General features: G+C 36.2%; 1 protein-coding gene and 1 long non-coding RNA gene across 6 annotated transcripts in view; one reads left to right on the top strand and one right to left on the bottom strand.

Moving 5' to 3' along the window:
* Nucleotides 1-18,042, top strand: part of LOC121324766 — a 42,223-nt gene extending 24,181 nt beyond the window's left edge. For all 3 annotated transcript variants that reach the window (XR_005951265.1, XR_005951267.1, XR_005951266.1), the window contains 2 exons: nucleotides 6,065-6,143; nucleotides 17,740-18,042. This is a non-coding gene — a long non-coding RNA (uncharacterized LOC121324766). The remainder of the gene's footprint in view (nucleotides 1-6,064; nucleotides 6,144-17,739) is intronic.
* On the bottom strand, nucleotides 10,297-15,707 carry LOC121324765 (interferon regulatory factor 1-like). Of its 3 annotated transcripts, none has more exons than XM_041266926.1 (10): nucleotides 15,519-15,702; nucleotides 14,457-14,548; nucleotides 14,080-14,179; nucleotides 13,698-13,874; nucleotides 13,318-13,364; nucleotides 12,736-12,865; nucleotides 12,271-12,402; nucleotides 11,889-11,932; nucleotides 11,560-11,692; nucleotides 10,297-11,155 (listed from the first exon to the last, which is right to left on the bottom strand). In XM_041266926.1, the coding sequence occupies exons 2-10, from the start codon at nucleotides 14,541-14,543 to the stop codon at nucleotides 11,034-11,036; spliced, it is 972 nt and encodes a 323-aa protein (XP_041122860.1). In that variant the 5' UTR covers nucleotides 14,544-14,548; nucleotides 15,519-15,702; the 3' UTR covers nucleotides 10,297-11,033. The 3 variants fall into 3 exon arrangements, with proteins under 3 accessions (XP_041122860.1, XP_041122859.1, XP_041122861.1); XM_041266925.1 differs by having other exon boundaries at nucleotides 10,312-11,155; nucleotides 12,271-12,405; nucleotides 15,519-15,705; XM_041266927.1 differs by lacking the exon at nucleotides 11,560-11,692 and having other exon boundaries at nucleotides 11,029-11,155; nucleotides 12,271-12,405; nucleotides 15,519-15,707.
* Nucleotides 18,043-18,267: the final 225 nt, after the last annotated feature.

The following is an 18,267-nucleotide window of genomic DNA, read 5'->3' as shown; positions in this document are numbered from 1 at the left end:
ACGTCACCACTCTGCCAACCCTGTCACAGCACAAGTACCTGAAAATATTCAGCAACGTTTTATTTTAATTTTACCCTACAAAACCATGTACTGTAGCTTTCATGAAGCCTGTTACCATAAACTGTCAGAATCTCTTTGAAAATTTTTTTTAAAATGTTGTCATAACTGTTGTTATTAAAATGCTTCTGACATCTTATTACCCAATAAATCTCAATAAAACCTGTTCAAGTCATGTGTTTGTGGTTTTTAAAGTGAATACTTGCTGTCTGTATGAAATTATGCAGATTGTTTTGTCGTTGCAGTGTAATTACTATTCTGACTACATGTAGAATTACAGAATGTAGTCGACGCAATTCCTTTCCTTGACCTGAACACATTTATTGATTTATCATTATTGTAACAGCGTGTTATTTTTATCATGCAAACTCTTTCTGCTGTTTTATCCTGTAGCCACAAAAATGAAAGACGTGAACTCAAAGGTAGCAATTGAACAGAGGGGGTTGTAAAACTGGAAGCCAGTTCCCAAGGGTTACCAAACTACTGTCAATGTTTAAAAACAAAACAAACAAAAAAAACTGCAACAACTCTGAATGTTACACTCAGGGTCTTTAAAGCTGTCGTAATCATTTATAAGGTCCTTCATGGATTAGGGCTACCATATCTCCAAGAACTACTAACTCTATATATTCCTATTCGTTCCTTGAGATTAGTTGTTCCAAAAAGTGGTCTTAAATCAGAGCTTGTTGCTGCTGTGATCCTTGTTTTTGTGGAACTCTATTCCGGTTGACATTAGGCAGGTTGAAACATTGAATTCTTTTAAGTCTTAAATTTTTGATTTTGTGCTTTCGTGTAATTGGTTGTTGCCTGAATGTATTTTCCATCGAGCACTCTTCTTTTGTTTGTAACTTTGTACATGCTCTGGGATGCCATAGCATGAAGAATGCTATATAAAAATATATTTCTATTGTATTGCGTTGTATTTTTATACACCGTAATGCTAGATTTGTACCCATTTGTAACAGTCTTATCATAATTGTTCACTTTCCCAAAAACTCCAAGCTTTCATGAATATGTACCGCTATCTGTATTTCTCTCACTAATCAGTCACAGACACAGGGGAGTTCACATACAGGTCCTAATCGGGAGATTTCACAGAACATGTTGTTGGTGTTTGAGATACAAAGTGTACACTAATATGCTGTAGGTTACATTTATATAGGGAGATTCAATAAACAAATATAGCCAACGCATTGCTGTACATTGTGAAATTCAGTCACTTTCTGGGAGTGTCGTATATGGGTTTAAAATGTGGACTCTAAATTGTGTCACAGAAGTTAGAAATAACACAGCTCTGTGTGTGGATTAAATCCCCCCTCCTAAGATTCCGGAGGAATGCATGAACAATGTTTCTTCCTGAAGAAGACAGCACAGCCAGCTTTCAGTCCTCCCAATCAGTGGAAAACTGCCTTGCTATTATTTTACTTAGCGTCAGTAAGCTGGTGAGGAAAGCAGATATTCATCAGGGATTCATTCAGTCACGACGACACACTTGGTGGCCAATCCAAGTGCTGAATTGCACAAATCCAGACAATGACAGACAATTGTCCAGTCATTTATTATCATCCCTGGTATAAAAACACAAAACCACTGTGTATATACAGTAAATAAATGCAGATCTAAATACAAGTTTTCATTAGCTTTTGTCAATCTGTAATCTGTTGTGTCCCTTTTTGTACTGAAGCATATAGAAGGCTTGTTGCATTGTAACTCTACAGCCATAATTACAGACACGCAATACAAAGCGTTACCACTAAAAACAGGTTTGCTAAGTAGTGTACTGCAAGGAGAAGCAAGGTGTGAGTGTGTAAAATTACAATGAGAGAGGATTCTTGTAACAAACTGTAGTACAGCTTACTGTGGTACTCAGGTGACTAACTCTCTGCAAGGACAATAATTGCAAAACTGTTGTTCTCAGAGTTCCCTAAAGTAATGTGGGGAACATTTCACACAAACATTCACACACACATGGAGGCCAGCATTTAATACTACAAACCAGTCTTTGTACATACTTACTTTGAGCAGCACAAGTAAGGCATTAGCCAGACAGTGATGTAGGATGTTTATCAGTGGCGTAGAACTACAGCTCAGGTCAGCTCTGTTTAAAACAGAACTGTGTAGAGATTCATTTTAAAGATAAAACTAAATATGTGGTACAGAAACTATAGTTGGAGCTGTGCGACAATAAAAAAAAAAACAGCTCTTTCAAAAAATCATTACCAGGTTTAAAATTATTACTTTCTACTGTTCTCGGAGGCTACTACTCTAGGCGAGAGCCGGCGACCCTGCACACTGCAAGCGAAAGCCAAAGTACAAAAGAGCCGGGCTCCTCTGCATTCATAGTTTTAGGGCTTTTAACGTTCTCTAATCTCACCGACAGGTGACAGGACAGAATCTGTAACGGCAGTGCATCACACAAGACTGCCCGTTACACTAGGACAAGAGATACCTGCCAGGCCAGCAACTAACTCAGCAGCCTAAGAGAAAAAACTTGGCAGCGTGACTGACTGCTGGCTGTGTGTGTTTGTGCTGGATCCTGTATGGGTTTGTATTTATGTTTTTGGTTACAGCTTACTGACGGGAAACACGTAATGCCTTTGTACTTTTCTTATTTAACAGGTTTAAAACAAGGCCCAATTGAGATTCCTCAGGGTATACCACGTCTCAATTGCTAAAGAGAAATCGCCCTAAAGATATGTTAGAGAGTTACTATGATGCTATTTATCTGAACATCAGTAATATTAAAATCCACCACTGTATATAAGTGAATTGCAGCCAGGGAATTAGTTGTGATCCTATAACACTGAGGTTTACAAGGAATGTCAAGTCACATTTTTGTTTATTTGTGAAGCTTTGTAATGTTCTTGCATTCCTCTTGCTTTTGTTAGTTGCAGGCCTATGTGTTGTTTTCATCTGGCGATAATCTCTATGCTGGGCTTACTTGATAAATAATATCAGGAAAAACCCCTGTAATTGAGCCAAGGGCTGTGGCTGCAAAATATGAAAAAAGTCCCAAGTGGTTGGTTTGACTCGATAGGAGCCATGCCAAAAAAAACAAGATGCTGTGCTGAATTTCTTTTTTGTTTTGTTTTTTTTGTAAAAATGTTGCATATGTATTAATCAAGTGTTGAGGTGGAAGTGAATTAGATATTGACAAAAACAATGTAATAAAGTTCACCCTTAGCACCATCAGAATATTCAATACGAATGCGCCAGTGGAGCATTGGCACTTCTGGTCTGCAGCTATGGCCACAAGTTGTGCCTAGAACTATATAAACTTAATTTAGATATTTGACATCATGTAATCAAAGAAACTTCAAAATGATATCGCAAAAGTTTACTGGAAGCCATAATAGTAGAGAGTAGAGAGTATTTTGTTAAATTTAAAAAAATCTAACAAATTTGTTTAAGTACATGGAAGACTACAAAGCACTATGTAATACGCTATGTTAACGTAACATTCAACAAGTTTCACATTCGACTTTATGAAGCAAAATTAATTAATTCTATAGTGTGATGCTTGAACATTTGGCTATTTCCAGGTGAAATTAGAAAAGCTATTACAGGAAGTTTGGCAAGTGAAAAAAGTGAAATCTTGACGACCCAACATTTAGATGGAGTTGTATTCTGCCCCTCAGGCACCATTAGGCGAAGTAGTTGCAAGAAGCGATACTGTTTGGAACTGAAGGAAGAATAATTAATATATTTTAATTTTATTCAAACTTAATACCAGAGAAACGGTAATTACTACCTAATTACACTATAATGACAGTGTCGTTAGAGACAAGTCAAATACATTGTTACCAATAATCACAAGGGTGCAAAGTAGTGCAAACCTAATATTGAGAATTAAACCACATTGTGTCTAAATTCATCAGTGGCTTCTCCATGAAATATTTGTCAAAGAATTTCTCCACTGTAGGTTTTGGTCTTTTTGAATATCACACAACTAGTGGTCCAAACCAGGTTTCTAGTTCTTAACTTCTCTCCTTTCGTAAAGCATGCTGTGGGTGTTACTTGCTATATGAACTTATAAACAAAGCTATATGCAAATAGAAAAATGATATTCTGATATAAAACGTATACCATGAGCATGCAAATGTGTTGCACTGCAATTATTTAAAAATGCATTTATATACTAAGGTCCTGAAGCTGTACTCACAAATGAACAGAACGTCAAATACGACTGTCTCGAACTTTAAAATGAAGATACGATGGCCCTACTTTTTTACACCTATCATATCAGTTTAATTCATTCCCCCAACCAGTGTAGTGAAGTCACCATTTTTTTCTACACATTTTAATTTCTTGTCTAAGTCTCTGTTTTGTGCACTCTACCTTAAACTAGGAAGCAAAGGCATTAAGAAACACATGTTAATTACACAGACAAAAACAGAACCAATCAGTGCAATAGGATATATCCTTTGGAAGCATCGTACATGCCTGAAAGCCAACCATTACAGGAATCCAAATGAACTAATAGTAAACATCAGAGTTTGCAATAATATTGTGCAGCAGGTATCCAATCTTTACACTTCCCAGCTAAGATTTGCATATACTGGCAAGCGCACTGCGTTCTCCGACACCGTCTGTCTGTGTGCACTTCACTGTAAAGTAACACAAAATGGAGCGGGCTGTAAAAAAGCCAGCTATACTACCAGATTTGTGTTTTGCAAAACACCCAGATGACAGTAGTCTACTGTCGGTGAGGAGCATTTGGTCCATGCAATAGAAGCTTTGCTAAAATAGACATTACAAAAAAAAGCAGTGAAGCTGTTTCAGTGTTATGAATCGACACCACCAGAGAGCTCTTCTGTTCTGGGAAAATAAAATACTAATACTCTTCACTGAGCTCAAACAGAATGTAGAAAGCAGCACAGTGCTGTGTTTCTAAGAATTGTATTTACTGTATAGAAACCACATCTCTTTAGCTTTTCTTTTCCCTTGTGCTGGCATTAGCCCTCAACAAATGTGTGGGAAATTACTGGGCATATCTTCTTCAGAGAAGGCACAGGCAATGTGTTTTGGGAAACTGCCATGTTTTTTTTTTTTCTGCTGCAGAGGTATCACTGCATTATGACTCACTTCAGCTGGGGTTTGTGTTCGAAACTAGAGGGAACCACAAGTCTGTTTTGCAATCTGACAGAACTAGTAGTTTGTTGACTGATTTTCCTTAGTTAGTCTGAATACTGGGAATACATTCATTAGACACAGGCCTCTGTGTGCAAGCTGAACAACAAGTGAAGGAAGGTGTGCTCCCCAAAGTAAAACCTGATTTGTCTTGCATGTCAGCGGTTACCCACACACGTGACACAAGTACCTTGTCACAGGCGTTTATTGGGTTATACTCATTTTTCAAATGTGATTTAAAAAGTAGGAAAAGGGGTACATATCATTTCCCAGAAGCCCATCCCACAGATCATCTGTTACACAACATACAAAGGAAACTTGAAAACGAGTTATTAATCGTTCATGGTGCACAAATGAACTTTGCCCATCATAACTAATATAGTTATTTAGTTTTGAATAAAAAGCAATAATAAGCAGTAGATAGCAATTATATCCTCTGGTATTTCATACACTATACTGGTAGGGGATTTCTCATATTTATTGCCATTGTAAAAGACAATTGAATAGGCCTTGTTTTTTCAATGGCTATTGTTTGCTCTTTACTGACACTATGCTGTGAAACATTTTGCAAACACAATGAAATGCATTCAACTGCGCAGGTAGTATGCGTTGCCCACTGACTTGTTCATTGTTTTCAAGGGCAAAACGTATGTTATCATATCAGATGTTAATCATGACATTGTAGAGGACTGTATTTTACAAATATAACCCACAGTTATGTACACCTCTTTATTGTGGAAGCATACATACTGTAGCACTGGCAAAATATAAGTGGGGTTAATACTTTGGGTTGCAAACCTGTGCCTTATGTAAGGCAGAAATGCGCTGACACATTGTGTCATTAACTAAAAACAAATTTGGCTTTCCCTGTTTGCAGAACATCTGGAGCGAGCCTACAGTACCATGAACACTGCATGACTGACCTGGTGATTGACAAGCATTTGGAGCATACTGTAGTAGGTATATTTTCCCATTTGAATAGTTGTTGTGTATTCAATGAAATTCACACACTGATTCTTCTGTGCAATAGTGCTTTATTGGAACAACTGTTCATGCCAACTTACGTATACATTCTTAAAAACCATCTCTGGTGTACATCCTGCTTCGTTTGGCTACTCAGCTGTCCTCGTGGGCTCACAACAAGAACTATATCACCTCGGTTAAGCACATGTTAGTAGAGCGTGCTAATCACACACTGCTCACATGCACAGGAATCCCAGCTATTCTGTTTTTGCACCTGGCTAGTCTGCAAATACATCAAGAGTGCAGTTTACTCCAAATAACCGGTAGCTCAATTTTCCATCTGAAAGCAACACAAAAATAAACCATTACAATTACAATTCTAAAATTAATAAGAAAACATATTTCCACTGCTCACAAGCCACAGCATTAAATGTATAAGTTGTTTATTCACAGTTTGATAATTTTATTAGGTGTGGCTTTACTGTCTGACAAAAAAAAAAACATGCTGATGACGATTTAATACAGCACCACTGGCACCGTTACAGCACTGCCAATGAAGCCAAATCTAACATACTGCTTAATATGTACTACTGGTATACAATAGACATGGTTATGTCTTTATTCTGTGCAGCTGTGTATTGTGCAACACATTGGCTGCCCAGAGCATTATGTCACTTTAAAATGCTGGGTCATCCTTGTAGGTCAGTCAGACTTTGAGGAATTGTTGTAATGTGTAACTGTATGTTTTTAAAAATGGTGTGTCATGTATTTCTATAAATTTCATCTTTTTCTGCTGCCGTCTTAACAAATGGCAAATAAACAAATAAATACAAACAAAATATACAAGTTCAGTGTTTTTCTCCAATCTGTAATTCACTTAATGGTTGCAGCTATAGAAAGCAAGCTTCAGTATTACAATTCTGTGATGAGTGTGCAAACATTTACAGTAGCTCGGTATGTTTCATTCATTGCTGGTTTTGTATTAAACAAAGACTAGTCAGTGCTGGTGGGGTGCAGATTAGGATCAGGGCTGCAAGGAAATCATTAGTCTCAGCAGTCCCAACTTTCCGATAAGTGCTGTATATCATGGTAAGTGTATAAATAACGCAGTGTTAAAACATAGGACAAAGCAGATAGGGTTGGCATATGACAGCTAAGCAAGGTAAATAATTGTAACAAATTAAATTCACTGTGGCATAAAAGGGTAAGCACAAAAATACTGTTAAAAAGCACAACACTGCTAGCATGACTTCCCCCTGAAAATCAGACTTCATCATTCTAACACTTTGAAAATTTGAGAACAGGGTATTTGGGTATTTTCAAAATGTTTTACTCAGCAAGAGCTTTTATGACATTAACTGAAGAAGGTGAGCTTTGCGTTGCTCAGGTAGGCACCCTGCTGTTTTTACATGGCTCCTGCCGTCAGCAATACAGGACTGATAATACATGTTAGAATTCGTGTTTTTTGTCACACATGAAAGACACCATATTTGATTTACTTGATAGAAAATGTTTTTGGAAATGTTTCATAAAATAAAATAAAGAAAGTGCATAAAATTGCTTCACCCATTGTTTCGTTTGAAAAGGAAGTCTATTTTCCCTTCTGAAGACAAAAAAATATATCCCTTTCAATCATGATTTTTAAATAACATTTCTAGGAATTTTAAAACAGTTTGTGTGAACTCTATGGACTTTGAGAAGTTGCCCTGCAAAAACGTTATGCATGATAAAATAAATACTAGATAAGAGACAACATGGCACAACATTTATACATGCAGTGACTGAATGGTTATACTACTGTATATCACAGTCAAGAAGATGAAACGGCACCAAGTGAATAACTAATCAGCTCGCTAAGGAAATCTAAAGCTACTGTTCACACACTTTAACAAACTCTAGCAAAGGTGCAGCTTTTATGTATTACAGAATAAATGAATGCCATTAGGTGCGGATTTCAGTTTTATCAGTTGTGATCTAAGAAGGTGTTGCATATTATAAGTCACTGTGTGTGTTTGTAAGGTGTTTATTGGAAATGCTCCAAGTTACCTTACCTTAGACTTGCAACTCTACCCATGCACTAGGCTAAAATGATGTGCCAACTTTTAAAATCCCTAATACGGGCCAGCGAGCCTTTGCATATCAAGCATCTCATCTCTCATTGCCTTCAGACATAAAAGCAGCCTCTTCACAATACCTTTTAAAATCTGACCAGGGTTGCAAATCCTGTAAAGCTAATCGTGACCAGGATCATGTAAACTGGAATTGTTATGCATTTTATGCTTGTAATGTTTGTTTGTTTTTTTTGTTTGGTTTTTTTTTTGTGTGACTGTTGCATATGTTTTTGTCCTGTTTAAATGATTTTTTCTCTTTTTTGCCATTGATTTTATAATGTTGTTTTCTTACTTGCCTTCTCCTGCTAGGACCCCCTTGAAATGAGACGTATATCTCAGGGGGTTCTAGTCTGATTAAATAAATGCATTTGAAACTCGAAAATAAAACTACAAAATAAACAAAAACAATTACTGTTAAGGATTTGTTGAGTTTCCAGCATAGATCATAGCTCATGAAGCACACTACAGAAAAAAAAAAAACACATGTTAAATAGAACTTCAAAATTCTTATACAAAATCCTCTTTTGTGGTTTTAAAATAAAGTTAATACATTGTGTGTTATTATCAGAAGATATTCTTTTTGCACAGATGGAGCGACCAGAACATCTTGCCCAAACTGCATGAGATATACCATAAGAGCCACTACAGACCTGTATAATTAAGTTATTTTTTACACTGTAAAGTGATCTCAAAAAGGCTCTCCAAACTCCCGAATAACTTGGCTAATTGGAAGTGTGACTGTCTCCACGAGGCATAATAAAAGAATGATGTAGCTGTAGATCCCTATTGTCAAAATGCCAGCATTAAGTATATTGCTCATCATTTTAATGAAGACCTTCCAATTAGCACTATGAATTCATTCTCACTGAAATATACAGCATTTTAGCTTAACTTGATAAAGCCATACCACAGACCAACATCTGTTTCCAGGCAAACCTCTTTAAATCTGTGTGGGGATCATAAGTGTTACCACTAATTTAAATGAGGTCTGCCAGGAAGTATAGACCATTGTCTTTCACATTCAGTGACTTTCAAGGTTAGCAGACCAATTTAATAGTTTCATTAAAAATAAACTATTCCTAATACTACTGACTAGTCTACTAGCTTTAAAATGGCAAATATCAGATGATAATTGGAGGTAAAGCAAAGGACAAGCTGACAGCAATTCCTCCTATAAAGAATATTAGGAATGTGTCGTTACAAAGAGTATACTTGATGAAAACTCATGGCAGCCTTTAGAAGAGTGTTATCCTTCCACCTCGCACTGCTCCAGACATCGCTTTATGACAGATGTTGTATATGCCACACATGCTTACATTTGCTATATAAAAATATATCAATAACATTTCCCGCACTTGCCCCACCTCATGTGAAGGTACTGTTCAGTTATCTATGAATTTTTACAATGCATGACAAAGTCAGCAGTACACAGGTAACCCCTTCCGAAGAGAAGTGCATTTCGTGTAAAGACTTCGGACTTGATTTTTCCAGTCATTTTAATCTACCTGCACCATAAATTACGCAGTTGAACCAATTTAACCCCTTCCAGATCTTGATCAGTTCATTATTTAATGGTATCTATAAAACCTTAAGGACCCTGGACCTCATGAAACTCCTGTTTGCCTGTTTTCTGTCTATGTGCATTCTGGTACTGTAAGTGCTATCCTGTATCCATGTTGGAAATCTTATAGAATAGCCTGCTGTTAATTTCACACAGAGAAAGGGATTCCCGCATCACTGTTATATCTTATTGTAAAGAAGGCGCTCTGACTATTGTGTCCACTTAGAATCTTTCAACAGCTGTTTATCATTTGACGGGGAATTCAAGTCTAACCCAATCCCAAATTATTGTATGTAGAGTATAACAGGTTTTTAGCTAAAAAAAAACAAACAAAAAAAAAAAAAAACAATTACAGTAGTTACTCACACCATAAAGCCACTGGAAATATGTGTTTGTAAATCTGACAGCCACTAATCAAATGACAAACCAGACTGAACAACATTTGAAACATACACTATATTGATTTTAATTTTTTTTTTTTTTTTAACAAAAACTTGAAAAGATACTCTGTACAATTTTAATATTTACAGCTATATACAGTTCACATTATAGAGCTTTTACCAAAGGGATAGCATTTTTAACAAAAGGCTGCATCAAAACAAGTTACATGGACTGTTGCATCTTATCCCACTCTTTTCTTACAATACCACATTCCGCTAAACATAAGTATGTAATGTTATGCGTGAAGCTGTTGTGAGTCTTGTTGTCTCATTCGCACATGAATCTCTGTCTCAAAGTGACGTCTAGCGCACATCTCCACTCACAGGCATGGTATAATAATGTTTCTGGATTGCAGAACATGGCCAAAAAAGTCTCTACTGCAATACTGTTGGTGCAAGGAAACACAAATAAGAGATTTCACATCTTTCTAAATCTCGATGGAGTGCTTTCTGAAAACCTGATGCTCATCTGTTCCTGAAGACAGGAAGGTGCACTAGCCTAATGGTGTATTGAAATTTAATTAAGGGGTCCATTATCAGAAGGAGAATAAGTAAATGAACAAACAGCAAAACACTCAACTACATTTAAAATAAAAGAATATACTGGTCTATCCTGCACCATTTACCAATATATTGAAAATGTAATGAAAATGGTACACATGCCTGCAAATCATTCCTTGAAGTCCCTTGGTCAAATAGTTCAATTTTTTGTTTTAAGGAAACAATTTATACATTATTTACTGTACAAGCTTATGTATTTATTTATAACAACTACTGCAGGCAGGCAACGGGTGCAAAGCTGGATGACGTTTGCCAGGAATTGATGGGGTCAAGATAGCTCACAAGATCCAGTCCTGTTTTCAGTTCGGTATAAAATCGCAATTCAATTTCACCTGAAAAGAAAGTTAGAAGCAGGAATTATTTTACTGAAAATATATTTAAAAAACACCATTGCAGTATTAGTTAAATAGTTTAATATGGCATACTTGTTATTTAGAACTTGTTATTTATTTGTTATTCATGTAAACAGTTTACACTGGATTATACTTTGGTATGTTATTAATTTATCTTTCAAACTGTGTGCATTCACAACTACACTAGATACAGCAAGCTCCATTGCATTTTAGCTCATCGTGCACAGTATTTATGAAATGTTTTACTGTATTATAAAAACAAATAAAACATATTTCACGTCAGAATACTGTCATTCCCCAAAAAGGCTTTGTTTTTGGCGCTGTCCAGGGGAGACTTTTTGCAATTTTATTAACGTAATCTGAGTGACTGCTGAGAGTATTACCTGTAACATCACTCCAGCTGTGATCGGTATTTTGTGGCGTTAATGACGTGCCTACTGCATTGCTCAGGAAACCTTTGCCATTAATATTGCTTTGCTGCCACTGTGTCTGATCTTGCTCCAATTCCTGTGCCATCTGAAAGAGCAAAAAAGGAAATGAAACTTGCTGTTGTTTTAGTACTATATATATATATATATATATATATATATATATATATATATATATATATATATATATATATATATATATATATATTCTTAGAAATCAGGCAGTCAAAGTGTGGGGTCTAGCCACTACCCATTAAGCACAACGAATGCAACATACTACACACCTCAATGACATCATGGAGGTTACTGTCCTCCACTTCTTCCAGATCTGCAAAACAAAAGTAAAAACAAGTTGAGTATGCTTTCGGGCCTTCCTAAACAGGCGCAGTACGCTCTGCCGCGACCTTTCGTTATTATTCAGTTTGTTGAAGAGGCATGCATGTGAACTCCGTTTTAAGGTAAACTATGCCTTAGTCAGTGGTATCCACTATTGCCACTAGTAAATAGACCTTCTGTATCAATCATTCTGGAACGGTGGTGGTATAAGTCCACTTGAAACTGTCGAAGCAATCAAAGACTAGTTTATCATCATCTGCTGAACCGTAAATGATGCAGCAATGTTAGTGTGCGGCCTTGTTAAGCTTTGTGAAATAAGGCAGTACCAACCTGGAGCGGGTAAGGGGGACACCTGGAATGTGTAGATGTCGTTTGTGCTGTCAGCTGTGGAGATCTCCACCGTATGGCTCCATTCTGAGGGCACAGTAATGATGTTGTCTTCGAAGTGGTTGCTACTAAATTCTACTGGGGCAAAAAAAAAGATAATTATGAAAAAAAGATAATTATTGCTATAAATCCTTATTAAAGTTTCCTGTGGTAAACGTGCATTGTTTCCCGCAGTTATAATAAGCATTTCTTACTTTACTATGGTTTGCTGTTTAAAAAACAAAACAATGTATATGCTTTACCATACTACCTTGCGCTTTACCATGCTTACCTATACTTTGCCATTTTTTCTCTACGATTTATTACACATTTCTATAATTTTTCTATGGTAAACTTTTTTAAAAGAGATTCATGAGAATCCAGAATAGTCAACAAAAAAGAAAATTTCTATTTAAAAGGTTCTCATACCTAAATGATTATCTGTGCAGTCAACCTGCGCTTCCTGTGTTGGACTGTCATGTGGGGCTGTGTATGTGCTGTGGTCAACTGGAAGCTCATGTTCAATGTAGTCTTCGACATTCAATTTCGTGCTCGTCACCTGTAGGCAAACACAAAACCTCAGTAAGACCCAAACAATGCCCTAACGGATAGCCTTACACATACTGTACTCTCATGCAACCTATGCAAAGTGTCATTATGTTAACATAGATAGATTCAGACCACTTGCTTCACCTAAAGAGTCAATAGCGTTGTAGATAAAGGGCACTACTGAGTTTCCAGACCCTGTTTAAATGTGTACTTTGTTACCTGTTAAAGGGATTAAGTGTCTATTGCATATTCCACATTCTCTATTTTAAATACATAGTGTCTAGCAGGACTGTTTGTTGCATGTATGACGGCACCACATACAGACAGCCAAGCTCTTCTGGACAGACCTCTGGTTGATGAATAATGAAACACCCAAATGAAAAGATGACAGGTAATTGGAGGACGGGCTTAGCAAGAAAAGAAACCTGCTCAGCGGGCAAGAAAATATTCTGTTTAATTTACCTTGTTCTTATTTTTGTTTCTGGCCTCTTTTGTCCGTGATTTTTTATCTGTAAAGAAATAGAGTAGGTGACATTAAAGAAAACAAATAGTTTTCACGTGGTTATCATGATCCGATAACAAGGTGTTTAAAAATAAAATGGGGGATTTGGGGGTTTTTTTTGTTGATTTATTTTAATGTGTCAAAGACAGTAGAAGAGTTTTGGCAGGTAGGCAACTAGGGTTCTCAGGAAGCACGTGTAAGAAATCTACAACTGAAACAAAAACACTCAATGCTGGCCAATGAAGACACAGTAAAAGAAATGATTACAAATGATGACTTTTTTTACTGCTGCTTGCTAGCATTTTCGACCATTGCAAAGGGTAATGTATTGTCTAGGTACCTTTCCTCTGTGCCTTGCTTACTGGAGGGAGCATTCTGTACACTCGAATTGCACTGGAACCCTTATTTATGCTTCTGTCCTTGACTTCTTCGATGTCTGGGAGAGAGTTCATTGCACATCGAAAATTGGCTTTCCATGTTTTCGGGTCTGGCTTGTTACAGTCTTGTTTGAATTTCCCTGAATAAAATAAAATAAAATAAAATAAATAAATAAACACAGAATTGCACTTTATAAATGTTTTTACAAAGGCGGTGATGATACTAAATGAGTATCTTTTAAGCTTCAGTCTAAATACTAATGGAACGATATTTATTTTAAAAGAACTATAACAGCAACAACATATTTTCAAATATGCCACACTCAGTCTCTGCAGATTGCCTACCTGTGTGTAGGGCCCACTGTTTGAACAGGCAAGCGTCTTTGTCCAAGTCCCAGCCATGTCGGGCCGCATGCTTCCATGGGATTTGAAACATTTTCTTCTCCTTCAAAGTGATTAGTGAACACATTTAGTACATTATTAATGAGTTATGTACTACATTATTGCTATATTACCATTGGAAATATACATTAATTTAAATAGTGTAATAACCATTAGTTTTTTGCAAACCAGAAGCTGTATGCCGTTTATACAGTAACAAAGACTGCTTCTTTTTAAATGCACATGCATATACATATTTAATAGAAACATGACATATGAAATGGACATCAAGTATTATTTAAGAAAGATGTACTGATCAAACATTTAAAAACATTTCTTACTTTATTGATCCAGATTAATCCTGGAATTTCATTGGAGTCGATTTTTTTTTCCAGCCACGGTCTCATGCGCGTTCTGGAAACGGGCATTTTGGCTGTGGAAATAAGAAGTTTCCTATTTCAGTACAATGATTATATAGATTTGGTTTAAAAGTCTCAAATTTACATTCACTCTGCTTTATTTTGTGTGTATATATATATATATATATATATATATATATATATATATATATATATATATATATATATATATATATATATACATTTCCCTTTCCTCTAAGTTAATTGAAACTAAAACGTCAGACAGGGACTCTGAGCCCCATCATGGGCAAAGCAGTTCACACAAAGTGCAGATAGGAGCTGCAACTGTGCGGAAACGCAACAATATGAACGTTCGTTGCATTTCGTTACAGAGCAAGACATTTGATTGTTAATAACTACGAATAGATTCCATGTATAATTCGAAGCATCTAATGCAGCCTTAAACATGACAGCCGCTGAATATAGAATATATGTGTCCTACTAAAAGGCATTTAAATATAAAACTATATTTAAAAAAGTTATTTAGTTATGGATCTATTTGTTATCTAATAGTTACTTTCTAACGGCATTCAATGACCAGACCAAGAAGCGAAGCATTATGCACTTGAAACTTATTAATTAACCACTGATTTTGACAAGCGATGGTAATCTCATATTAAAAATATGTGAAAATAAGTTGTGCCTATGTTCGTCTATTCTGGTACAGCTACTTCCTGGACAAAGCACTGTAACAGCGAGTCTATTCTTCTGTTCTATGCAGTTATGGAAATAAGCAAAACAATACCCTACATTGTAATCATTTGTTTATTCTCCATATGTAATATATAGTAATATAGATAGATAATTACTATTATATATAATATATATATATATATATATACACACACACACACACACACACACACACACACACACACACACAAACACACACACACACACACAGTGCAATAATAATATTTAAAAAAAACGAACAAAAGCATCAGTACAAGTAATAACAATAATATAATTAAAAAATTAACTCACTGTTTTATCTGCAAATCTTCAATTAAGTAATTAATCCAATGAGCGCGAATGAGTCTTGGCTATATTAAAAGTACTGTATATACTTTCGTTGCAGAGGTTCACAAGTTCTGAACTCCTCTCTGCAATATTGTGGCTCTTTATAAAAACACACACAGTCGCGGGATTTCCCAGCGATATAACGCCAATGAAATTGCAGGTGGTATCAGAGATACTGCTGTCAACTCTTCTCACATGTCATTGGCTGCAAGCGGTCCAAGCTGATTTCCGAGAAATCATACCGTTGTCGTTCTAGTGGCAGACGTGAGAAAAGGAAGCAGTACGCCTCTCGTGTAAGAAATGTACAGCAGAACTGAATTGCAATACAGTTGTGTACGAAAATAACTAAACAATACGGGATTAGAGCTGGAAGCAGCCTACCGTTTTGAAATGTTTTTCATTGCCGTAGCCGTGCTTTCTGTGGAATGTACCAAGTTCACATTAACCCATTAAGCACCAAATACCCATTTCTTTGAAAAAAAGTAAGAACTAGAGCTGTATTTATGTAATTCAATATATTACCTTTAGACTTAACTTGTACAGTTAACACAATGAGACTACGTTATCATGACAATATTTTGAATCAGTATTTCTGATTGTTACCTATGCAAAGTATATTGTGTATAAAATACAATGCACAGCTTCTAAACGGTGGGCTGCAGCATTCCTCTGGACCCTGCCCACAAGTTCCCTATCGACATACCCTACACCCAGCCAGTATTAACAGTTAGTTAAAGAGCACCTCCCTGAATTTCCAAATAGCACTCATATGCATTTCACAGAGGTAAAAAAAAAAAAAAAAAAAAAAGTTCAAACCCTCATAACAAACTTTTCTTGCTAGTCACGTGAGTCTGACTTGTGTTTCTCTTAACTGCAAAGCTGCTATTTCCAGGAATCGACAGTACATCCGTCTGGCCAACAGGGGGTAGTCTTGAGTCCTCCTAGCTGCTGTAAGTGTGTACCTGTTATTGCAATTTAGCCTTTCATATTGAGCTGTAGAAGAACAACGGCAAGGCCTCTGGGACCTCTGCAATTAGTTAGCTATATGCATACGAATTGAATGCACTTACAGTCTAGTTAGCTTGACCATAGTGTAAATGCTCTGAGAGGTTTATAAAATCTCCCGTGCATAGATATATTTCAGTACCACGTTGTTTGTAATAATAATAATAATAATAATAATAATAATAATAATAATAATAATAATAATAATAATAATCGTTTGTTGGCTGCTGTGGCACAAAAACATGGCGTCTCAACATCGCAGGAGCCTCTCCTCGTGATGAGATCTGATTTCATTAGATTTCATTAGATTTAAGAATTTCATGTAGAAATAAAAAAAGACTCATATTTTAAATGATCTCTTTAACATTGAATCATAATGTGATGTGATGCCATTTTTTTTTCCGTTTAGAAACAAAAAGTGTGTGGTTTCAAATGTCGTTTAATTGGGACATCCGTTTATTCGGGATGTATTTTTTTAATCTGTGCAGAAGCGTCCTGATTAAGCGATGGCGACTGTATTGACAGCGTTCATAAAACGAGTGAAGTTATATAGGCTTAATACAAACAAAAATATAGGTATGTTGCTATTGTAACACACAGTGTAAAATAACTAATTGTGGTAAGAATTCATTTACTGCTTTTTATAATTGTAGCCAGTACCATATCAAAGGTATTTTTGTGTTCCATCTGCTATTGGTCTCTCTAAGTACATTTACTAGAAGATAGCCTTACTGGATTAAACTGACTAGCAACCCAGTAGTGCATGTGAATATACTGTAAAGGTAGACCAGTAAACCAGGGTTCATTGACACTGTATAATGAAAGAGTTGGCACATCCTAAAATATTTCTGGTGGAGCAGAGCTTCGAGTGATTTAGGAAATGCACAGTGGTGAAATGACTCCCCCCCCCCCCCTGGTTTCCCCTCCCCTCCCCTCCCCTCCCCCCTCCCCTCCTCTCCTCTCCCTCCCTTCCTTACCTTTGGTGGTCAGTGCACCTCAAACTGTTTCAGGACCAGTACCCACGATCCCATTGCAGCATTGGGACAATTATGGATTATGGTGATGTTGTTGCATTTTTTAAATTTATTTATTTATTTTTGGTTAGTATTGATTATTCATCACTTTGTAAAAAATAAATTGATGTAAGTTAAATACAAGACCTTGTCTATTTTCTTTTCAGAAAGACATGGAGACATTAAGAGAAGACCGACTGGCTTTGTGTCAACTGATTGACAATCTTCCGCTGCAGACAATGGAAAACACTTTGAGGAAACAAAAATAATTCACACTGTCTTGGTTTCTGGGTGCTTCGTATTTTTAGAATCATTGCAAAATCTCATACCTCAACTGCATGCTTCTCATTGTGGACGTAAAAATGTGAAAACAATTTATTTACAGTAAACTGTATAAAACTGGATTTTAATCTGACCTCAAGCACAAAATAACCCAGGAAATATTGGAAAATACAACTTTTTTTTCATCATTTTGTCTTGAGTGTTATTTTGCAGAGGTTCTGTAATAACTGATGCAAAATTCCAGTACAGATTGGAAACATGTGATATGGGTCTCCTTTTTTGCTAAATTTAACCAGTTCCCATTTCCCAGCTTTGAATAGAGAACACGGCCCATTTAGCATTTCCTCAAATTTATAATACACTGTAAATGTTGAGGGACGTCCTTTGATCTCCAGAAACCGCACATTCATGAT

The sequence above is a fragment of the Polyodon spathula genome, chromosome 12 (genome assembly GCF_017654505.1).
Source record: "Polyodon spathula isolate WHYD16114869_AA chromosome 12, ASM1765450v1, whole genome shotgun sequence".
In the NCBI taxonomy this organism is placed as follows: Eukaryota; Metazoa; Chordata; class Actinopteri; order Acipenseriformes; family Polyodontidae; genus Polyodon; species Polyodon spathula.
Note: the sequence above shows the minus strand (reverse complement) of the source record. Positions and strands in the feature narration are given on the sequence as shown.